The following is a 22,391-nucleotide window of genomic DNA, read 5'->3' on the forward strand; positions in this document are numbered from 1 at the left end:
CAACTATTTTCTAATATATATATATTTCTAACAAACCGTTTGTTTAAAGGTTTTTAGTTAAAATTATTAAAAATTAAATTTCCTAAAAAGTGGTAAACTGTAAGCGTTAACCTACCAAATAACTAAATTGACCTGATAAATTTGAATAGTTGGTGTAGTTTTTAAAATAAACAGCGAAAACCTCCGAAAACTACCGTGCGCCTATCTTTTACAATGGAGACCAAGCGAAATGGGGACGGAGTTGGGGTCACGTGAATAGAAAAAAGAATATATCACGGTTTTGGGCAGTTGTTCTATTTTTTTTATTTCTGTGGTTTATTGTCATGTCTTCATTGTAAAGATATTCTGTAAATCGAGTTTTTATTGAAAATGGAAGACTTCGAAAGTAAATCACAATACACTTCTTCACAAGTTCGATCACTTTCAGATGATGAACTGCAAATGTTGGAAAACCAGGTTCGTTTTTCGTTGTTGTAGCAGAGTCACCAGCCGGCAGTCACCCTTAGTATATTTATACTTAAACTGTATATCTTGGCTTGGTAGCTGAATCATTTTCTAAAAATCCCTCTCAGACGTTTGTGGTATCCTAAACAAATACACAGCATTATTCTAAAATTTTAACTAAAATAATGTTATTATTTTTAGAATAAAAGACTGGTCACCGAATTTCGATCACAAAAACTCGAAGTGGAAGCCAAGAAAATGTGGGATTTATTTTATAAACGTAACACAACTAATTTCTTCAAAGACAGACATTGGACATCGCGGGAATTTGGTGAAATTGAACAAAGAATACACAATGTATGTTAACAAATGCCTAAAAAAATAAATATTTTACATTACAATACCTTTGGGTTTTAGAACCAACAAACAGTGTTATTAGAAGCTGGCTGTGGAGTTGGTAATGCTATATTTCCACTTATGGCCCAAGCCAAAGACCTGTTCGTTTATGCTTGCGATTTCTCACCAAGAGCTGTAGAGCTTGTTAAGGTAACTCATGTTAAATATAAAAGTTTAAACATATACTATGAATGAATTTTATTTGTTTTAATTTTTGATAACACTTATCCCGACCTACTATGAATGAATATACCTGTTTTTAAAGTAGAGAATTTGTATGTCTATTGGCAAGCCATTCTGAAACAAATTTTTATTAACAAAATTACATTTTTAACAACTCATAAACAAGATGTATGAATTAGAAAACTGTGTTATAACTTAAATTATCATATCACACACAAATACACAAAAAAATTTACCATACGAGTGCATACTGATACATATATATCATATAACCAGTGCAGTAATTTAAACTGTAACATTTAACATGTACATATTAACATGTATATACACTACATAGTGTAAAAATTTGGACTTTATCTCTCATTGTAAAATTATAGTTGCATGACAACTATTAACAAGACTCTAAATACATATAATATATAAATATCCACCTTTTATTTCAGGACAACCCTAGTTACTCTGAAACAAAATGCAAAGCATTCCAATGTGATTTGGGAACAGATCATTTAAGTTACACTATACAAGAAAACAGTGTTGATTTGGTTACTTTGATATTTGTGCTGTCTGCTATTCATCCAGACAAATTTGAATTTGTTTTAAGAAACATACACAAGGTATAGTTGTTTTCTGTTAGAGTTAGGCCATGGATTTATAACATGAGACAAGATATACATTTCTGACGCTAATGTATATGTATTTTATTGTACAATTTATCAAATACTGCACACAAATTCAATGATGTTTTTATAACAATTTCAATTTTGCCCGAACTAATTTAAAAACTACAGTAATAATGGTCAATACAATTAGGGTAATGGTACAATTCTGGCATAAATCCTAGGTCCTTGTCATACAACTTCACTTATTTTGTTTTACAGGTTTTAAAACCAGGTGGTTATTTATTATTTCGTGATTATGGTTTAAATGATTGGGCGATGCTAAGGTTTAACAACGGGAGCAAAATTTCCGAAAATTTCTATGTGAGGCAAGATGGTACACGTGCCTACTATTTTAAAAAAGGTAAAATGTTCACCAATTAAAAAATAAATTCCGAAAAATAAACTTTTATTACGAATTAATAAAAAAATGAATTAAAAAATAATTCTATTTCAAAATTCTATCCAAAAAAAAGTTTATAGTTTGTCTTTTTGGAAGAATTAGAGTCAATAAAAAAATGATTAAAAAAAAATTTTAATACAAAATCTATCCAAAATAATTTAAAATTGATCTTTTCAGAAGAATTAGAGTCACTGACTTGTGCATCAGGTTTCGATGTAGTAAGTAACGAATACGTCATGCGGGAGACAATTAACAAGAAAAAGAATTTGAAAGTCCCGCGAGTATTTCTACAAGGCAAGTACCAGAAGCCAGCACCTACATAAACACTGTCAATTCCAAACGAAAACTTCCAGTTTATTTCCAACATATGACAATGTTTTTATCGTGTTCAAGCTTGGCTAGAAGTTCTGAGTGGCTGCAGCCAAGTTTACAACAGATTTCATCTGCACTGTGCAATCCATCAGTGTACTGGTGCAAGTCAGACTAGGAGACAAGTGTGTCATTACTTTTAGACCGAAGTTTTTATATGCAAATGCAATCTTCTTGCAAGTTATATAATAAAAATCAACAAATTACCGATTTATAATTCTGTAACTACAAAAAATTCTTTACAGTGAAGCAGTTAAAAACATTAACAATAAGCAGCAAATAATTTTTGTCAGACATAGAACCACAAAAAGAGAAATCAATACAACACAACTGTGTAGCATTTGTAGGCCTACTTATTAAATAAATATAGATCAATCTATCCTAACCTGTGTGTTGTGACTTCGTTCTGATTTCACTTTAACAGGGTACATGTTTATTCTTCGAATTAAATTATGAATTAGACCATACTGGATTAGTTTTCTGAAACAAAAAACATTCTTAAAGCTCATTACTATGTGTTTTTTATGAATGAATAGTACTCACTTAAATTAGGTATCTGGGAATATCCTGTTTCATACACCTAATGCTTATACTCGCTTACAAGTTTAAGAATTGTAACTTCTATGGTTTTTTTCTGTGTAGTTTACAAAATGGACAACCAAAAATTTATGCTATAAAATAAGCAAATATCATAGCCAATAGCTATGTCTTAAAAATTCCATGCACTTACTGTTCATTAACTCTAGTAATTTGTTCATGAAAAAGAATGCAAAGTTTTCTCAGAGTAACCCTCGGTCCAAGCCCACAATATAAAGTCATGACATCATGAAGTGTTGGTGGCTGGTGTCCCGACCGTGACACATAAGCCAAGCATTCGTTCTGCATTTCCATGTTTTGCCGAAATCTGTTTTTATACATAAAGAGTTGTTAATATAGATTGATGGTGGTAATTTGTTTTGATAGTAAGAAACTTTGGTGTAAACCTGTAGGTCTTAAATATACAGAATATACAATTACCTTATAAAAAATGTGTATTGGGATTAAATTAAAACACATTTTACCTAAACATACTAGACATAATAGCAAAGTAAACTTTAATGACTTACAACTTTAAAAAGCATATTAAAGTAATCTGTAGGAGTCTTTGTACATGCGTTCCTTTCATAAATCCAGCTTACTAGCTACCATGTAAGTTACTTTGAAGATTTTTTTGATTTTTTTTTTCTATGAGTGGCTGATAATTTGGAGAACCTATCAGTGACTACTGGGTTGGAGTATTTGCCGTTTAGTGTCTTGTTCAAAAACACATACGCCCACTGCACACAATGGTAGCAGCAACAAGCCTTATGAACCCATTACCTCTGGGTTGAGCCAGGCACATCAACCACTTTGGCTTGACGCTGGACAACTACTTAGTCCTAACTTAATAACAACAGAAATATATCTTACTGGTTAAGCTTAGCAGTTGTAATGTAAACATTAGAGTATTGGTAAATCGAAATAAGTTGAACATGTTCGTAAAACGCAAGGTTTTGAATACAAATCCTGGTAAGTTCTGCATCTACGTCAGCTAGAACTGCAATCTTTTGTACGTGTTTAAAACCATCAATAAATGGAAGTATCTGAAAAAAAGGCTTAAATTTTTATCTACAGAAAACATGGAGGTATCCAATAATATTTAATTCTGTTGGGAAATATGCAAGATAAAATTCTAACCTGCAATTGGCAAATAATTTTAACTGTATCAGTTAACTGTAAAATGCTTTTAAATAAAAGGATATACTATAATGATCAGTGGCGCAGCCAGAAAAAAAAAAGGGGGGGGGGGGTAGTTTATTAAAAAAAAATTTTGTTTAATTTCTTTTAATTATTTTTTTTATTTTGTTTTAAATGGGGGGGAGCGCGACCCTCTAAACCCCCTGGCTGCGCCACTGATAGTGACAGTTGCATAATATTTGAAAATCATAGTTCTATAACTTCTATTCCTAATTTATGCATTTTGATGCAATTTAAACCATTAATACCTCTAAAAATAGACACCACTGCACATTTTAAACAAAAAAGTAATCTAACCTGCTGAGTTGTAAGGTCCCATTTATCTAATTTAAAATAATCTTTTGGAACTGTTAGTATTGGTACATCATGATCATGCACTGGTTTAGGTTGTGTAGAAGGAGGAAAGACTTTTAAATAAAGTGTCGTGGTGTCTATCACAGAAGTAGAACATGTGCCTTCATTGTTTAGCTCGGTAAAAATCTTTTTAAGCAAACCTGAAAAATAACAAACTTAAAAATGATTTTTTTCACATACCTTTTTTAGCCTGAATGCAAAGTTATATAATCACATTTTACTTTGTATCAACTATTCCCTAACATATACTGCCAAGCTGTACACCAGAAGTAACTGAATTTCGTGTGTGGATATTCTAGATTTGTTTGCGATACATTTTTAATAAAGATTTTGTTTGCCATACACTTTTTTAAAGCTTTTTAAAAAATTTTTACAATACATGTCTAGGTTTGGGTATAAATTAATGTTAAAAAGAACAAGTTTTGCGGCACACATAGGCCCTTTTGACACACAATTGAAATAACTTTGCTACACGCACACCTGGAATTTCTTCTTTAGTTTTTTCATTAGATACAAAGTAGCATTCCAGTTCGAGTTCGGTCATATAACTCGATAACTTCTTGATTAGTGGAATACATGGAGAGCTCTTATGCACGTTGTCCAGCACTAACCCAAAGTTAAACATATACTGGTTTCGAGGATATTTAGGATCATCAATGCATACAGGGCATCCAATAACCTTTTTCCCAACTGCATTTCTAAATCAAAAAATAAATGGTAAATATTCAGCCTATGACAGTTTAGTTTGATAGTGGGTTTTTCAAAGATTTTAAGTAATATATATTTTGCACATTTTATTTTTTCTCAGACCTTAATTTTATGATGAATATGTAACACTAAGGTTCAATGCATTGTCAACCAAATGGAAGGCACATAACATTCGCTGAGAAAATTTTAACCAGCTCTTGCAAAAATGCAGTACTAATCACCATTGCAACCTATGTCTTATATAACACACCAAATATAACAGGAAATTTTAACCATATCATGTACAAAAGTTTTAAATTATTACAATTTGCACAACCCTCTTTAAACCCCTTCCAGTCATGCTCCAAGAAACACTACCCAAAATAGGTAACTGATGTACATTTTAGGTCTTACAAGTAAGAGCGTGCTACTTACACTGTTATTAACTTATCTTGCAGGTCGGGTTTGGGAATAACATAGTTTATCACCGCTTCAAGGAGAGAACTATTTTTTGTTATACATCCCAAAGGATACTGTAAAGCAAGACTGTTTAGAAAAAAATATTTTATTTGGTAAAAATCGATTATATAAACCTGGTATGTTATTTTCGGTCCTTGTTTATGGTGAAACTCGCTGAAGAAAAAGCACTCTATAGGATGTTCTTTGATGTATTTCTTAGCCAAGTTCATAGCTTCATCGGTTTGTCATAATTACAAATAGGCAGTGTAGAAACTAAAATGTGAAAATTGCTTTCGGGCTATTACCAGGGAATTCCTGGCATACAGAACTAGATATACTTTTTTGCTGCTACAGGCGGGGGTGTGTTACAAAATATATTACAATAGAAATACCTAAAACCTGTTCGTTTGAATTAAAACCACAATTCAAAAACAGCAGTGTTGATAATTTGACCATCAGCATATAGGCATTAAGTTTTAAAAAAAATTATAAACATGTTTTTACACGGGCTCTTGCCATTATTCAACCTAATGCATTCGGCTGTCCAATAAGTACATGAAATCATCCAGACAGAAGTAACACGGGTGTATGTCGGCTAAATTGTATTAAATCATCTCTGCACGAGTTATAGTTTAAGAAGGGATGTAGGGGGTGGGGTAAGATGAGACAACTTTCACTCTCTTTTTTCTTCCTATTTGGAAAAACATTAGAAATATTCATATGTAGCCCCACTGCTCTAAAATTGGTAATTGTTTAAGCCAGAAGATAGGGGTTTAGGTGCTAACAGTATTCCATCTTTTCCCACGTTATTGTATTTTTATCGGCTTTGTTAAAAAGGTGAGTATATGCATTAACAACTACTATATGCATTAAAAATAAATAATTTTTTTGTTTGGATCATGTATTTTGTAAAATTGGGAAATTCTAATCAGGTGCTTTTCGTTGTACCATGACGGGATTTTAAATTACACGACTTCCCCTGTATGTGCTTCTATAGCGCAGTGTTAGGAAATTACAATGCAAGTAAGGTCTATTCTCCTGCGGTAATAAATATGGGGGAATTTCTATCTTAGGAGAAAATAACCCGAAAGTAAACTACTCAAAGGTGTGTCGTAAAAGATATTTTCCCAGAAACGTTAAAATAACGGTATAAGACAAAAAGATTACATAACCTGTAAATTTATAAAAAAAATGAATGTCGACTATTTGAAATAACTGTATAACTGGCTGAACTTATTTTATATTAAGTTGAACTAATTTGTCGCATTGTGTATTGAAACAGGGTTAAGGAGATTTGTATCTAGGCTATTATTCATTATAGAGGTGTTTACATGCACAATGATATTTCGAAAGTTACCGGTTGAAATGTTCTGATCAGTCAGATTATGATGTGTTCGTGAAGTGGAATTTTCGGGTTCTAAGCATTACGCGTTGTTTGTTATACCGCCGGAAATTCACGTATATATCTATATACGTAGGCGCTTAAAATTGTTTATTCGTGACTTGGCTGTACCAGCACTGGAAAGTTTATATATAGAGATAGTAAATATAGCTGGGCTATGTTTACGTGCCATGAAAACTTAAGTACCGAAAAGGATTAGCTGTTTAATACTCGTAGGTTAGAAAGCCATATAAGTCTTAAGTATACTGGTTCTACTCAAAGTTTCCAAATGTATTATTGAAAAAGGGTTATTAATGGCGCCCATTAAGTTAGTACAGGTTAATATATAAATATAAGTGACGTAAGCGAATGGTTTACTGCCTCGATTTCAGTTTGAGGGAATGTTGAGATTCTACAAGCATGAATGTATGAATGTAACTTACTCTATCCTCGCGTGCCCGGAAAACGAAAGTCGTTATAACACAGGTGTTCGGTTTCATACACTTCGTGCCAGTTTAAGCGTTATTAAGGTGGCTGTACACAGTATCCGGAATTTGTCCGTTTTGTCTGTTTTGTCCGGATTTGCCGCGTGCGGAACGCTGCCGCGTGCGGAACTCGGGTTTGCATACGACTTCGCAAGCGAATTCTCAAGCCGGATAATGTGCTGTACAGCCACCTTTACTCGGTAAGTTTCTTTGTGGGTGATAGTAATGCTGTTGGGTAAGATGGAATAGCGCTAGTACCTGAGTCTCTTATATTTCTAGACCGTGTTTTTTTTTAAACAACACACTTAAAAAACATAATAAAAAACGAAAACATGTAATATCTTATCCCAACTTACTATCACCATATTTAACACAAAATATTGTGATATAGTGCGGTGGGGGAAGATGGGACACCTATTTATACTATTTTCCTGTCCCATTTGGTAGTAAACAAAAAAAACATTTAAAGAATTATAAAACCGTATCCTCACGACTCCCACAGACAGTTGTTAATTGTTTAAAACACGATGGTTATTTAGATATTATGTACCGAAGGTGTCCTATCTTCCCCCACCCTACTATATAGTAAGTACATACCTGGTTTCGGTCAGATGATTCGCCTCAATGGAGCAAGTCGCGGGATTGAGTTTTAGGCTTTTAACTTGTTGCAGATTTAGTGACGTGTACGTAATCGCCTGCGCAAGGTGCTATTGAACAGTGCGGTTATGACGTGATTTGTTTCGTCGTGCTGCATCGGCATTTCTGTATTGTAGGGATTAATATAAGATCACGCATATACAACGCGAAAGATGATTAACACGATGTTAGTCTGCATAGTGAAGGTGGTAATTATACTGCGTGCTGACTTGTTATATGGATTTGTCATTATGAATGAATGTAACTTACTTTTTTTTCGCGTGGCCGGAAAACGACAGTCGTTATAACACGGGTGTTTACACCTCGTGCCAGCTTACGAGTTACCATATTTTGTGGGTGTTTTTATTTTATTTTTGTGAATTTTTTATTTTATTGTTTTATGTATGGCTGATAATTTGGACAGCCCATTAGTGAACACTGGGTTGGAGCAATTGCCGTTAAGTGTCTTGCTCAAGGACACACGCCCACAATGGTAACAGCGACGAGACTTGAACCCAGTACCTCTGGGTTACGGGCAGGCGCGCTTACCACTTTCCACAGCGAAATACCGAAAGCTATAATTACTGCACAGGTTCACCTATTTAATTAAATGTGATTTTATTTGATAGCTTTTAAAAGTCGAAGTATTTATAGGTTTTTATATTTTAATTAACTTACAAAATGCAAGTTGAAAATCTATGCCAAGTTTGTCAAGCGACGTTCGACAGAGGGTAAGTTGACATAATAGGATTCGTAACTTAATACAATTTAACTGCAATTTTGTTTTTGAATCTGTGAATGGGAAAATTGGCACTAATGACATATATTTTATTACTGCGGGGTAAGATTGGATACTTATACCACATTACTTCATATCTTATATTGTTTCAAACAGTTATAACGCTATTTAGAGTGGGCGGCTACAGTTATAAAATATAAAACCCTAAATGTTCTTTGTTTACCATCAAAAATGAAAAGAAAACTGAAAGAAAACACGAACCATCTTACCACAAACTACTCTATCTATTAAAGAGAAAAACAATGCTATCATTAGTTTTTCCTTGCAAGCAGGGATTCCTTTGATGCGGGGTTCGATCCCATCTCTGTACCGATCCGGCATCCCGATCGTACTACGGTAAGACGAGAATTAAAAGATGGAGATGATAAAATAGAACCATCTGTTTGGGACGTGAAATTTGACTATTTTGAATACAACATGAGTTTTCCGAAGCGAGGCATATTTCTAATTTTTGACCAAGAGGTAAATGAAACGTAAATAGTACTATATAGGTTAAGATTGGATACCGTTAGCCTTTAATTTCCATAATTTCATAATTTCTGATCATATTTTGAACAATTAATAACGCTTGTTCAGAGACGCGGTGCTTCGGTTGTATATAGTTCTGTAAATACTCTTTGTTTACTACCACAAATGGGACGAGAAAAGAGAATAAATGTCCCATCTTGTCCCACCCTAGTACATATGTAACAAACAACTTTGCATATTAAATTTGAGTGGATTATGAATGTAATTAATATAACTTTTATCCTCGCGTTGCCGGGCAACGGGACAGTCATTATAACACAGGTGTTCCGTTTCATATGCATTTGCAAAAAGAAAATAATTTTTTCTGATGCACTTTTTGTCGCAGAATTTTGACTACGGCCTACAGCAGAGAGTCGGCAGCAAACTTGACAGAATTGTCTTGGAAGAAACAGCCATAAAACTGGGTTTTACTCCAAATGTTTGTCATGACTATACAAAGGACGACGTTTACGCGGAGCTACGTAAAAGTAAATATAAAAGTTACTTTCATTAACGCACAGTTTTATTTTTAGTTGTATGAGATATGGAAGTACGGGGTATGGAATGTATGATTTTTTTAGTTGTATTCCTATCTATTTTTTTTATTTTTTTAGTTTGAACAAATGACAATGCTATTTTAGAGTAGAGGTGCTGCGGGTCTATATTTACGTGGGTATTCTTTGTTTACTACAAAATGGGACGCGGAACGGGATAAAAATCTCTTCCTAACCCCACTGCAGTTCAGTTTTTTATTTACATTGTAAATTTTAGTTTCTCAAATGAACCATTCCCAGTACGATTGTTTCGCATGCGCAATACTTACACACGGAGAGGAAGACGAAATGGTTTATGCGAAGGACGACTCGATGAAATTGAAAACATTAATTTCCAGAGTTTCTGCTACTGAGTGCCCGTCTCTAGCCGGAAAACCAAAGCTGTTTTTCGTACAGGTAAGTTTATAAAGTTATATGATGTGGGTTAACATTAGCTTCTTAAATATTTTTTCGGTTAAATGGTTAATGACTGTTGTAATAACAAGGGTGTTTTGTTTGATACACCTCATGCCCGCTTACGAGTTTACCATGGAACTTTGTGGGTAATTGTTAGGAGAATTTTTTTTTCTTACAAACGTTTACAACTTTACAGGCTTGTAGAGGCAAGGAAATCTCACAACCAGCCATATGTACTACTGCCTGTTTGAAAAGACAACAGGTTCAATCTGATAGCATTCCTGATGTAGATTCAGAAGAAACTCCCAAAATTCCAGCCGAAGCGGATATTTTAGTTGCGTATTCAACACAGCCAGGTCAGTTTGTTTTTATAAAAATTACTAAAATTTTATCGTTAAAGCGATTTTAACAGAAACATAAAAGCAGATATGTATATTACGATTTTTGTTTCAAATATTTTCGTTTGAAAAAATAAAAAAGTTTTGACAACACCAAATTAGCTTTTATACCGAAACGTTTGAAATGAAAATGGTATCATATACATATGGACTGCCACGTTTATATTGAAAGTGACCTGAAACTCAAATTTTAAGTTGTTGAAGCGGGGTTTTATGGTATAAACTTTAATTTAGGCCAAGTATCTGTTCGAAACGAATATACAGGCAGTGTGTTTGTGCAAACTATGTGTGCTGCACTTAAACAACGAGGTGGGGAATTAGAGTTGGTTCAGGTAAGAATATTAATATTAACTTTTAACTCAAAATCCTTTTCACGATTCGTTGGTATATAGTAGTGGGGGATGGGACACGTTTTCGTTGTATTTTCGTCAAATTTGGTAGTAAAAAAGAACATTCAAGAAATTATAAAACAGTATCCCCACTACTTCCATGGACCGTTGTTAATTGGTTAAAATATAATCAGGAAATTTGAATATTATGTGCTATACTTCAAATTCCCTCATCATGTTTCGTCCAATTTGGTTTCCCATCTTACCTCACATTATTATATAGTACGTCGTATCCATATTTCCTGATCGTATTTTAAACAATCATACGACGGTATTTTAAAGTTCTATAAGGCTTCAGTTATATAGTTCTTTGAATATTCCTTGTTTACTACTGAATGAGACAAAAAATATAATAAAACATATGCCACCCTATCCCAACCTACTTTAACTTTTAAATAAAATCTTCTAATGCGATTTGTTGATATATGTACAGCTTCTCACACGAGTCAATCGAAACATTGCTCTTACATTCGAAACCAACATGTGTAGCCCCAAGTTCGACAAAAAGAAACAGATGCCTTCTATTGTGTCACAACTAACAGCAGAACTCTACTTTCGACCGAAAGATACTGTTTCATAATATAAATAAAAAAACTAGTAGGGGGAGGGGGGGCACTTTTAGCACGTAATATTCATATGTCCTGATCGTGTTTTAAACAATTAACAAAGGTTTAAGTGGGTCGTGAGGATATAGTTTTATTATTTTTTAAATGTTCTTTGATTCCTACCGTATGGGACGGGAAAACAGAATGAAAAGGTGTTCCCCCATGCACCGCCCCTAAAATGTGTTCTGGACGTTTAACGATGCTCGATAGAGGTCGCCGGGCTACGGTTATATAGATATTCTTTGTTTACTACAAAATAGGGCAAGTAAAGAAAACACGTGAAACGTGAAATTAAACGATGCTTTGCCGAATTGGACAAATAATTAAAATCTGCAAAGTCTTTGCATACTTATTAAGCAACAAAATTAGTGCAAAAATGTTAGCCCTGTTTTACATCTATGCCATACGTACGTTTGCCGCGTGTTAAATAAAACAAACGCTTTTGAGACCACTTTGCACTTGTTAAAAGTTGTTCAACTGAAATCGAGTGATTTCAAGTCCATTGGTATCTTATGACATTGCTGGACAGAGCGCATGTGGTATTGAACAAACGCAGGAAAGGATAACTGTCATGCGACTGTCATGACGTCACAGCAGGCTGCATTGAAGTAAGATCGATAAGACGTAGGCGAGAACACAATAAGCTAGGCAGTGGTTAATGAACGAAAGCAAATGATCATTAGTTTAAAACTCTAAAGCTATAGGCAAAGATAGATGTTCGTCTAGTTACTTGATCGTTATAGTTAGAAATAGTATTAATGCTGCTGGTATGAACTTAAGTACGAATGGTGTTGTTTCGACCAACGTGGTTTCTACGACTGAACATCCACAAATAATAAATGAAACAATTACTACGACGATGCTAATGACAGGTATTTATATAAAACTGTGTTAATTAAAACTGTCACAAACTTACCCGAGTTGTTTTGGCGCTTGTAGGCCTAGGAACTGTTGTTTCGAAAGACCAGTTGTTGTTCAAACATTTAGCTGCGATTATAAGTTGCAGTGGTGTAGCTCTGATAGCTATCTTATGCACTATTGCTTACCTACGAGTTCGTGCTGGTCGTGCAAGAAAACGGTAGGTGATTCAAGCTTACTGTATAAGGATATATCCTGCTGTATAAGGATATATCCTGCTGTATAAGGATATATACTGTATAAGGAATAACAGTATACTGTTATTCACTTTTACAAGTTCTTAAGCAATTGCATATATAGTAGGGTGGGGGAAGATGGCACACATTTTCATTTTGTTTTCTCTTTTCACTTGGTAGTAAACAAAGACCATTCAAAGAATTATGAAACCGTATCCTTACGACTTTCACAGACCGTTGTTAATTCTTTAAAACACAGGCTATTTGGAAATTATGTGTTAAAGGTGTCTCATCTTCCCCCACCCTACTATTTATCTTTCTTTGCTCAAATTAGTCATTGCCTAAAATCTCTGGTGCATTGGCCACATAATGTTATAAGATAAGTCTGTCCAGTTTATCGATCCTGCTGTTCTACTTAGCTACTGCATGCGACTTGTAAGTCACAAAACTGAACTATAGAAACGGTTTTAATCAAAATTCTTTCCCCGAAAGGCGGTTTTATCAGCTGACAACGGGGCTTACTAATTATCAAGAAGCGGCGAAAGAACTTACGCTACCGGATAATGACACTTTTGTACATGGAACGGGGAAAATAGTAAACGTTTCAGATACAGAAGAGCATGAAATTAAACCTATATTAAACACTGAGAATAATGTTAATATCTGAAACGAAATTTTATTGTTCTTTTGTCGTTTTTTTTTTGTATTGAAATTTTATTGTTCTGTTGTCGTTTTTTTGTATGTTTCTTAAAACGTTTGTATCCGTTTTTACAGTGTGGTGTTCATTTCCCTTTCGTGGTCTTCACTTCCGTGTAGCTTCCTGCGTATGTGATACAGTAGGTTCACTTTCTGTACATACGCCTTTCCACACACCCCGCAAACGTGTGGTTTAATCCCACTGTGGATTGCTTCATGCACTTTTAAACTTGAATTCGTGGATAGTTTCTTCCCACAAAACCGACACTGTTAGAATCAATTCCTTATAAACTGTTCCAAAGACCCGTATTTTTTAGTAATCTATACTTAACCACTGGTATTATAACAACATAGATTATAAACCTTTTAGTTACCTCAAACTGCTTATCCAAATGCTTCATTGCGTGTCTGGCTAACGTACCTCGTTGAGCAAACGCCAAACCGCATTTTTGACACGGGAATGGCTTCAAGCCTGTATGTATGTACTCGTGCTGACGTAAATTCCGTTTTGAGGAAAGTTTCCGATCACAGAAGCAGCATTCGTAAGTTTTCTTCGCAGACAAAACTCGCTGACCAACACTAAACTTAGCTATTTCTTGCTCACACATTGTCCAATAAATGCAATGGTTGCATTATATGTGTATGTAAGCCGATTGCTACTATAACTATAAGCGCGTGTCGGTAATATAGGAAATCAACCGTGTTGTCATCCTCCATCAGAACAATGCATGGTAGACGACGATTAGTCAGTTGCAAATCAATTGGTCCTAATAGTATTGTGCACATGTATACTACAACGTAGGCAGTATAGCACACAATCAGTTGTGTTTATGCGTATTCCGCAGCCCCCTTTTTATTTATCTATTACACCACTGTTACGCTTTGGTGATATTTAGGGCGAACCAAACGGTTAAACCATATACTAAAGCCCACTTTTTCGAAATGGCGAGTACCTTCAAGCGGTCAACTTTACTTGTACAAAAACTCCCCTAAAGTTGTCGCATTTGCGTAAATTTTGCACACGGCACAGATAAAGAATTGGATTAACTCCAGAACTTCCCAGCATTGCCGATCGGCAACACGTTTCGTGTCCAGGCTTGCCCAAATTTGCTGTTGCCATATGGCATCAATGGGAATGAAAGGGTTAATCGTTTAAAATACCACCAGGATATTTGAATATTATGTGCTAATGGTGTCCCATCTCCACCCAACATACTATATAATTAAACACAACACATTACAAACGGTATTAACAACTCGTAACCGTGGAGCAAAAATTTATTTTCAATATACGAAATATACACAGAAATGTTTTTACTGATACGGTTTCAACTTCTCATATTGCATACATTATAATCAGTCTTTTTTTGGAAATTAAAAAGCTGGTTTGAATACAAAATCCAGTTATACGTTGATTTTTCTTGACAAAGGCGTTTTTGAAACTCATTTATGGAACGCAATTACATGATGGAACAACAGAAACTTGCAGCGTTGCTGTAAAAAAATCGGTAAAAAGAACTGAATGACACGATGCACAAAATGTGGTGACCGTCGCATATAGTTACGAAGCGAACGGTGACGCGGAACACAATAACCAACCAACAAAGGGGATCCTACGAACAATAAGTGGCTGATGAAGCCAAACTACCAGCTTAACATACGTATACGGACTCGGAGCGCAATATAAAAGCATCCACACAAAACAGATATAGCGACATCAAAAGGACGCACTAATGCAAAACACACAAGCTGTTTAAACGTCATTCGCAGCAAAGTTACTGGAAGTTAAACAAGGTCGAAGTAACTGTCGTTCTTGTAGTTTTTTAGACGACCTCCGTCGCCCTCGCTGACAAAGCGCTTGCGGCTTCTGGAAGTTAAATAAAGCAGTGAGTACTGAGAATACTGTTTATGCAGTTTGAAACGGTAAAAATTAGCCTACAGTTGATGTAACCGGGCAGCCAATATGTGTTAATGTCTACCTTCAAAAGACACAAAGAAATGTGTCAAAATGAGCGTATTGTTGTGTTAAATTTAAAAGTTGGTCAAAAAGACCCTGCCTCCTTAAAAACATTTCTCTATGACTATATTGCTAGTGAACTGGACTTCAGGGTCAGATTGGGTGTGTTATCATTCAAATATAGTGTTAAAATAAACATTTTTCAATGTTAAATCTAAAACGTTAGTCAAAAAAGACTTCCTCCTAAACAGCATTGTTATATGACTATGTTATAACTTCTGTAGTTGCCTGTCACGGGAAGCTAAAGAAGTTTAATTGTCATCATTTACACAAACTTGAAACACGTACCTGTTTGGAGCTTGAACTTTCAATTTAAGTGAAATGACTTTCAAGTCATGACACTTGTTAACAATCTGCTCCAAGTAGAAATAAGCATTTGGAACATCCAGGTTGATATCTGGCATTTCATCATATACTCGTCGGAATCCCTGTAGTGTGAATAGCATGTTAACATGTTGTTTTATTATGAAAGCAAAAGCTGCATGTACACATTATGACATTAGGTGTACAATTGGGAGCACAAAAAAAACGACACCAAGGAAAACTGAATAAGTATACTAATACTGAAATGCAGAATACTTTATAAAATGCTATATGTTACATTATGTCATTATAATCACTTAAGTCAGCTACAGGTCAAAACAAACAAAACGGAATTTTTGCAAAAAGTTATTTTTTATGTTAAGATGTTTGTTATGCAAAATGCATAAGTTATATATGGTAGGGTGGGGAAGATGGGTCATCTTTAACACATAACATCTAATTTCCTGATTGCGTTTTAAACTATTAACAACAGTCTATGGGAGTTGTGAAAACATGGCTTTATAATTATTCTTGTTTCGTACCAAATGGGAAGAAAAAGTAGCATGAAAAGGTGTCCTATCTTCCCCCACCCTAATATATATAATATGTTTATAATGTTAAACATATTGTTTGGACACCTGAGTTAGTTGATCAGCAGTAACAACAGTAGTGTCTGCAAATCTCTTAAGAAGATGAACCAACATGTTCGATGCTCTGTCAGTGCTTACTTCGATGGCCATTACAACTGCCTGTGTTATAAATAGTAATATGTTAAAATAAATATGTATGCGATTGGGGTAATGGGTCCACTGTGCTATAATTATTATTTACTAAAAGGTGCTAACAACTCGTAGATAACTATGGAGCAAAAAATTATTTTCAATATACGTAATATTACAGAGATATATTCATTTTTTAAGGAAATTACGAAAGCTGATTTGAATACGATAAAGATTGGGGTAATGAATTAGGCTCAATTCCAGGTCCCAGAGTGTCCTGACTCCTGACAGTCCTCACCATGATTTTCCACTCATATAAAATAAACAGTATACAAATAAAGGCACATGACCTGGTGTAATTAGTTATGCAATGTGTTGGTATTTTTACCATATTTAATATATATTTAATTAAAATTGCCTTTATGTACAGACCATGTTCAAACATAACACAACAGGCATTGCACAATATTAAACAATCAGTACCGTACATATTTCAAACTACCACAACTGAACTACCCAAGCTGAAGTACCATTAAACTGTTCAATTTAATGTATTAATCATGCATATGGGAGTAAAACGAAATCACTGATTAACTTTTAGCAAGATTGCATGTTGTGTAGTTTACCTCATAAACCAGCTCATGGTGAAAATGTGGCACGTCAAGATCTGCAACACATCTCATGGCTTCCTCGCTATCACCAGATGATAAATATTCCTTCAATAAAGCCGTTATCTGAAAGCAAATTATAAGTATAACAGAAAATTGGACAAATTTAATGAACTATGGCATAGGACCTAGGAAATAATGGTAATAAACATAGATGGCGTACAGACAGGGACAAAATAATTTGTGCAATCTAAATTTAAATCTCTCAAAATATGAATGAAATAAACTTTTAAGGTAAAGAGAATTTAAATAATTGAATGCACTATGGTAATAAATATCGATGGTGCATTTAAACTTACTGAAACAAAATAATTAGGGAAATGTTCTAAAAATTTACAATTTAAAATTGGCTGCATCAAACAAAATCCATGAAACAAGGAACGCTTAACAACCATTATCTAAAATTAGCACATTGTTAAATAGGTTTAATGTTGTCAACAATCAATACATGGTAATGTTACTGACATAAAAGTCAATCACCTGGTTCAAATATTGATTATGGAACAGAATATTAACAGTTTTATGACTTACAGTATGCGAATCTATGCTAGAAATGAGGCATTTATGGGTATAATATTGTAATTGTAATAGATTTGCGCTGTACAAAGTCCTTAAAATTTCCTATAGCTTATGGATTAAAGTTCAATTAGGAGCATATTTAAAATTACAATTTGTTTTAGTCATATCACATGCTACCAAATAAGGTATTACTTCACCAGGCAACCACCCACACAGATACACAGCGTATATAAATCTGACGCAATATTGAGTACGGCCCGCAAATACCTCATTTTGCAGGCGTGTGTATACCACATGATTGATGAGTAAGTAGGCTCGCCTGTCAGTGATAGACAACATAATATCTTACTCTATTATGATGTCATACTCAGCAAAAACAACAGCAGGCAATTCAGGCTATGACATCACAATAGTCACTCGTAGAGTGTGTTATGAAGCCTTTTGATACTGGTAGGTAATTTTCGTGGAAAGGCACAACAAACAGTGACGTATATTTCCATACATATCATGTAGAGGAAGTTTTAATGCATCACTAAACATAAACAACCCGTCACTCATGTCACTTACAGTTACATTGATTGTTTACTGTGACAAACAAAGTAATATGTTATGGTCAGCAACAACCAAATTAAAAGTTATTCTAAACTGTCTCTAAAGGTTTTTCTTGAAAATTACTTTGTTAAAAGGATTTTTTTTCTTGGCAATTACTTTGTGTTTGTTTAAAGACCTATTTTGTGCGCAAAATAAACCTCATATATTTAAGATTTGATATTTATGAAACTTCCCTTTAAAGATACATAATATGAGAACCTTTGTTCAATAACAATGCCATTTATATCGATTCATTGTTAAAGGTAATCAATCCTTTTGTATAGCAGTTAGAATGTACAATAGAATGTTCGTTAGAATGTTCGTAACATATGTATGTATAATGCAGGAGTATCAGATACATGTTCTATAATTATTTTTTTAATTGCTACTTAAAATTGCCGGTACTAAAGCTTCATTTACAGTCTTAGCAAGTACTAATTTTTTCACACGATTCAGCCTTTAGAAATACAAAGATAAAATCAAGAAAGTAACAACTACCTTTCCCTTAAGCACTGATACAGGTTGAATACCACCTGCAACACCCCACACGTTCTTCAGCTTATTGTGATGAATTTTCAACTGGCATTTTACTTCTTTAGCACAAGCCCTGCACATATAGAAGCATTGGTTATCGGCTTAACTTGACCACTGTAGGCATGGCAACAGTGTTGTATGAACTAACATTATAAGCTCACAGTCTGGCTCTTCCATCATCGTTTCAATAATATCCGAACTCACTGCATTGTCGGAAATTGCACGTGCGATAAATTTACCCAAAACCTAAAAAACAACATTCATGTTTAATTGAACAAAAACAAAACAAAAATAACATTATGACTTTTTTTTAGGAAATTCCGAAAAATTATCAGTTTTAAGATTTTGTTTTCAGGAGAATTAAGTTTTTTAAGAGATTTAAGAATATGCATTTGTTTAAAAAAACAGCGATTTCAATATTCATAGTACCACACACCTCTGGTGCATCTGGAGTATCAAGTATTAGCTCAGGAAGATCGTCGCACAGTGCTAGAAGTCCAATAATGACGTCATCCTTGCTGATCAGTGCAGATCCAAATTTACCAGAGTGATTGCCTGGTTTGAAAAATTCATTAAAATTTTGTTTTGCGTTTGCCAAAAATAAACCGAAAATATTAAAATTTGAATTGGTTGAAAATGTGTTAAAATTCATAATTTGGCAAAAAATACACAAGTTACCATTAGAGTTTCCATTGCTTTGAATATGGTGCAATGGAGTCATGAATGCTTTCAGTAACTCTGAAGCCAGCTCACGGAATTCATTCTTTCTTTCCAATGCAAGAGTCACAAGACATATAACAACCTAAGAAATATATATCTCCAATAAAACTAAATAATCCACAATTCTGTGTAACTACTAATTGTTGATAAGGTTTGATAAGTTTTAATCCTAGTATAATCATTACAATTTACTCCAGTATCGAATAATATAGAATACACAATGATGTAAAATTGAAGCCAGGCCCAGGCCTAGCATTTGAAAGGTCAGAATCTCAGTCTAAAAATACACCACACAAAGCATTTCTTACCAAAGCTTTCTTGTCACCAATGTTAAGACTGCCAAGAGATTCCTGCAAGAAACAAATATTTAAAAAAAAATAAAGGTTGCTATAACCTATGATAGGTGTATATATACCCCAGTTTGTAATAAAAAAATTTAAAATTCAATAAATACTACTCCGGCATAGGTACTTGATTTGACTCACAATTGCCTCTTCCTTTTGTGTATGTTCAAAATACTCATTGATTATTGGAATAACAGTTTTTTCCACCTCATCTCTGTTCCATTCAGGCTTAACAGCTTTGTAAGTGATTTCCTCCTGTGTTATAAAATATACAAAATATATAACTTCAATCTAAACAATCCATTTAAAAATAGATGTTAGCTACTGTGTTGTAAGATTATGAGTTTTACTTTCACATCATAAAAAATAAGCATTCCAGTAACATTTTATTAAACACTGTTGCAGATTTGAGCAATCTGTTCTGTTGGTGAATTGGTAAAATAACTTGAAATTTAATTAGATTCCTGGTGTCTTGTACATTGTTTAAATGCATATATATATATTATGGCCTTAAAATGAACAACTTAGGTGCTCAAATATAACCAAATATAGGAAAACCTGTAGTGTAGTGAGAAAAACCTTCTGGGCAAAAATCATATTAACCTGTTCTTCCGAATCATAATTAGGGTCATGGTCATCCAAGCAACTTGGCAAAGGTTGCATTTCATCTCCTAATCTTCCCCAAGTCCCTTTACCACCAGCACCACCTAGGAATATTAAAATAGTATGACAGATTTAGCATAGGAAGATATGCTATGGTGTATTAAAAATACTTTTTCATAAAATTTAAATTTGCAAATTGTTAATATTTTAAAAAATATATCAATTGATTTCTCCACAAATAAAAATTTGCCGAATGTTTTTGTGGTCAAACTAATTTATATATTTTTTTGTATTGTAAATACTGCTATATTGTCTGGATAAACGCTTGAAGAGTTGTTTTCGACGTGTGAGCAATCTTTTTTAGGTAAGTTCAACATTCAATTAAGTTAGACATAATGGGAAAGGTCACAAGTCAATGACTACTGACCTTTCTTTGGCAATCCTCTTCCATAAATAGATCTGGACTTTCGGTCACCAAGCTTGCCTGATCTTTTAACAGCACCATTTGCGCTTGCACCATTGGTAATGACCCCTTTAAATAAACAATAACAGCATTAAGTTGCAAGAATGAAACACAAATATGAAAATATAAAAATACAGAAAATTAAACACAAATGATAAAATGTAAAAAATACCAGTTATTGGTGAATCTTTTGCTTTATGAGAATCTCTTCGAGTTCGTTTTTTGTCCTTAGCTTTGTTTCGTTCGGCGTCAATACCATTAGCTGTTACGTCTGTGTTTCTTGCTTCCATTTCCACTTGCCTGTTACGTCCGCTCCGTGCACTAGAATCTAACTACAACTTTGTTCTCTTTAACATTTATCTCTCTACCACTATACCAAACCGGCAAAACAACGGTTGTTTACACGATTGTTCGGCTCTATGCAATTGTTTGTTACGTTGGTTGGTGAAACTTCTGCGAAATACAACATAATGTAAATAAATATACTGTATTACTGTTGGCGAGTTAAGTATATAACGTTACGCCCGGATATGAAATGTCGGTCGCAATACGTTCACAAACACAGACCACATTACGCAAAGAAGTGAAATCTGCAACAGACTGTTATGCCGCACGGCGCAAAGCAATGTTAAATTACCCAGAATGCACTGCGCAAAACATTGGCTGACGAGCATTAAAGGGAGCTTAATTCACGGTTTGGTATTTTGCCTATTTTTACTTTTGTACTGTAAAAAACATCACTTTTATTATATTATATTGTTATTAAATTAATTAAACGCTCGTTTAAAGTCTTTAAATGTGTTTTTAATAAAATAACTTATCCAGTTAGCCTATCACTTTAACATTTTCCATTTGTGTGTGTGCGGGCACGTGGTAAACAATGCCTCGTGGCGTGAGAAAATATCCACCAATCAGCGTCTACAGCGCCGTTCATGGACGACGCAGTTTGTTATTGCGAGCATAGTTTAATAAAGAAGTAGTTTCACGGGTAAGCGATATCACGTGGTTCGTCACGCATGACTGTGGTCCCACTCCGCGGCAATTTGACTAGCAGAGAATAATGTTACTTGTATTGTGTTGGTTAGTGGGGCGTCTCTAATGTTTGGTGTAGCAACACAAACTTCTTACAATATAAAAACTAAATGGTATCCATATACGCAATGACAACATCTAAGTACTGCAGTGAGTGTATGTGACTAGTATTTTGAATTGGTTTTTATAACGATTTTCTGTTGTTTTGCTG

General features: G+C 34.2%; 6 protein-coding genes across 7 annotated transcripts; 3 read left to right on the forward strand and 3 right to left on the reverse strand.

The window, feature by feature from the left end:
• The first annotated feature begins 276 nt into the window (after window positions 1-276).
• LOC100181090 (methyltransferase-like protein 6) lies at window positions 277-2,662 on the forward strand. Of its 2 annotated transcripts, none has more exons than XM_002129314.5 (6): window positions 277-456; window positions 646-801; window positions 862-990; window positions 1,467-1,637; window positions 1,902-2,043; window positions 2,260-2,662. In XM_002129314.5, the coding sequence occupies exons 1-6, from the start codon at window positions 370-372 to the stop codon at window positions 2,403-2,405; spliced, it is 831 nt and encodes a 276-aa protein (XP_002129350.1). In that variant the 5' UTR covers window positions 277-369; the 3' UTR covers window positions 2,406-2,662. The 2 variants fall into 2 exon arrangements, with proteins under 2 accessions (XP_002129350.1, XP_026691385.1); XM_026835584.1 differs by lacking the exon at window positions 277-456 and adding an exon at window positions 516-581.
• On the reverse strand, window positions 2,416-12,930 carry LOC100183442 (GATOR complex protein NPRL2-like). The gene is made up of 10 exons (XM_009861032.3): window positions 12,794-12,930; window positions 8,191-8,355; window positions 5,862-6,000; window positions 5,704-5,801; window positions 5,062-5,279; window positions 4,525-4,721; window positions 3,901-4,073; window positions 3,182-3,355; window positions 2,838-2,931; window positions 2,416-2,565 (listed from the first exon to the last, which is right to left on the reverse strand). Exons 3-10 carry the CDS (start codon window positions 5,955-5,957, stop codon window positions 2,437-2,439), a joined length of 1,179 nt encoding a protein of 392 aa, XP_009859334.1. The 5' UTR covers window positions 5,958-6,000; window positions 8,191-8,355; window positions 12,794-12,930; the 3' UTR covers window positions 2,416-2,436.
• Window positions 8,609-12,325, forward strand: LOC494382 (caspase-3). The gene is made up of 7 exons (XM_026835578.1): window positions 8,609-8,960; window positions 9,301-9,490; window positions 9,882-10,023; window positions 10,307-10,485; window positions 10,682-10,841; window positions 11,118-11,215; window positions 11,706-12,325. The coding sequence occupies exons 1-7, from the start codon at window positions 8,911-8,913 to the stop codon at window positions 11,850-11,852; spliced, it is 966 nt and encodes a 321-aa protein (XP_026691379.1). The 5' UTR covers window positions 8,609-8,910; the 3' UTR covers window positions 11,853-12,325.
• LOC113474451 lies at window positions 12,493-13,805 on the forward strand. The gene is made up of 3 exons (XM_026835592.1): window positions 12,493-12,749; window positions 12,817-12,955; window positions 13,464-13,805. The coding sequence occupies exons 1-3, from the start codon at window positions 12,647-12,649 to the stop codon at window positions 13,636-13,638; spliced, it is 417 nt and encodes a 138-aa protein (XP_026691393.1). The 5' UTR covers window positions 12,493-12,646; the 3' UTR covers window positions 13,639-13,805.
• Window positions 13,421-14,589, reverse strand: LOC101242799 (zinc finger protein OZF-like). Its single transcript, XM_004226351.4, has 2 exons — window positions 14,042-14,589; window positions 13,421-13,934 (listed from the first exon to the last, which is right to left on the reverse strand). Exons 1-2 carry the CDS (start codon window positions 14,273-14,275, stop codon window positions 13,740-13,742), a joined length of 429 nt encoding a protein of 142 aa, XP_004226399.1. The 5' UTR covers window positions 14,276-14,589; the 3' UTR covers window positions 13,421-13,739.
• A 327-nt stretch (window positions 14,590-14,916) lies between these two features.
• Window positions 14,917-21,632, reverse strand: LOC100186627 (programmed cell death protein 4-like). The gene is made up of 13 exons (XM_026835568.1): window positions 21,321-21,632; window positions 21,113-21,217; window positions 20,686-20,789; window positions 20,224-20,337; window positions 20,047-20,088; window positions 19,697-19,820; window positions 19,455-19,573; window positions 19,167-19,264; window positions 18,983-19,091; window positions 17,333-17,440; window positions 16,626-16,736; window positions 15,973-16,112; window positions 14,917-15,534 (listed from the first exon to the last, which is right to left on the reverse strand). The coding sequence occupies exons 1-13, from the start codon at window positions 21,436-21,438 to the stop codon at window positions 15,453-15,455; spliced, it is 1,374 nt and encodes a 457-aa protein (XP_026691369.1). The 5' UTR covers window positions 21,439-21,632; the 3' UTR covers window positions 14,917-15,452.
• Between the last annotated feature and the right edge of the window lie 759 nt (window positions 21,633-22,391).

The sequence above is a fragment of the Ciona intestinalis genome, chromosome 8 (assembly GCF_000224145.3).
Source record: "Ciona intestinalis chromosome 8, KH, whole genome shotgun sequence".
In the NCBI taxonomy this organism is placed as follows: domain Eukaryota; kingdom Metazoa; phylum Chordata; class Ascidiacea; order Phlebobranchia; family Cionidae; genus Ciona; species Ciona intestinalis.

What these genes read in the sequence shown, in the direction of transcription:
- LOC100183442 (XM_009861032.3), bottom strand. Translation starts at nt 5,957, where the DNA reads ATGAACTTGGCTAAGAAATACATCAAAGAACATCCTATAGAGTGCTTT. An exon ending in GACCGAAAATAACATACCAG is followed by an intron (nt 5,802 to 5,861) that starts GTTTATATAATC and finishes CTTGCTTTACAG; the next exon opens with TATCCTTTGGGATGTATAAC. An exon ending in AACGAAGTCACAACACACAG is followed by an intron (nt 2,566 to 2,837) that starts GTTAGGATAGAT and finishes CTTGTCTCCTAG; the next exon opens with TCTGACTTGCACCAGTACAC.
- LOC100181090 (XM_002129314.5), top strand. Translation starts at nt 370, where the DNA reads ATGGAAGACTTCGAAAGTAAATCACAATACACTTCTTCACAAGTTCGA. An exon ending in GAGCTGTAGAGCTTGTTAAG is followed by an intron (nt 991 to 1,466) that starts GTAACTCATGTT and finishes CTTTTATTTCAG; the next exon opens with GACAACCCTAGTTACTCTGA. An exon ending in TGCCTACTATTTTAAAAAAG is followed by an intron (nt 2,044 to 2,259) that starts GTAAAATGTTCA and finishes TGATCTTTTCAG; the next exon opens with AAGAATTAGAGTCACTGACT.
- LOC113474451 (XM_026835592.1), top strand. Translation starts at nt 12,647, where the DNA reads ATGAACTTAAGTACGAATGGTGTTGTTTCGACCAACGTGGTTTCTACG. An exon ending in TACGACGATGCTAATGACAG is followed by an intron (nt 12,750 to 12,816) that starts GTATTTATATAA and finishes TGGCGCTTGTAG; the next exon opens with GCCTAGGAACTGTTGTTTCG. An exon ending in GCTGGTCGTGCAAGAAAACG is followed by an intron (nt 12,956 to 13,463) that starts GTAGGTGATTCA and finishes TTTCCCCGAAAG; the next exon opens with GCGGTTTTATCAGCTGACAA.
- LOC100186627 (XM_026835568.1), bottom strand. Translation starts at nt 21,438, where the DNA reads ATGGAAGCAAGAAACACAGACGTAACAGCTAATGGTATTGACGCCGAA. An exon ending in AAGAGGATTGCCAAAGAAAG is followed by an intron (nt 20,790 to 21,112) that starts GTCAGTAGTCAT and finishes TAATATTCCTAG; the next exon opens with GTGGTGCTGGTGGTAAAGGG. An exon ending in CCAGACTGTGAGCTTATAAT is followed by an intron (nt 19,092 to 19,166) that starts GTTAGTTCATAC and finishes CTATATGTGCAG; the next exon opens with GGCTTGTGCTAAAGAAGTAA.
- LOC494382 (XM_026835578.1), top strand. Translation starts at nt 8,911, where the DNA reads ATGCAAGTTGAAAATCTATGCCAAGTTTGTCAAGCGACGTTCGACAGA. An exon ending in CAAGCGACGTTCGACAGAGG is followed by an intron (nt 8,961 to 9,300) that starts GTAAGTTGACAT and finishes CCTTGCAAGCAG; the next exon opens with GGATTCCTTTGATGCGGGGT. An exon ending in TTCTAATTTTTGACCAAGAG is followed by an intron (nt 9,491 to 9,881) that starts GTAAATGAAACG and finishes TTTTTGTCGCAG; the next exon opens with AATTTTGACTACGGCCTACA.
- LOC101242799 (XM_004226351.4), bottom strand. Translation starts at nt 14,275, where the DNA reads ATGTGTGAGCAAGAAATAGCTAAGTTTAGTGTTGGTCAGCGAGTTTTG. An exon ending in ATTTGGATAAGCAGTTTGAG is followed by an intron (nt 13,935 to 14,041) that starts GTAACTAAAAGG and finishes TGATTCTAACAG; the next exon opens with TGTCGGTTTTGTGGGAAGAA.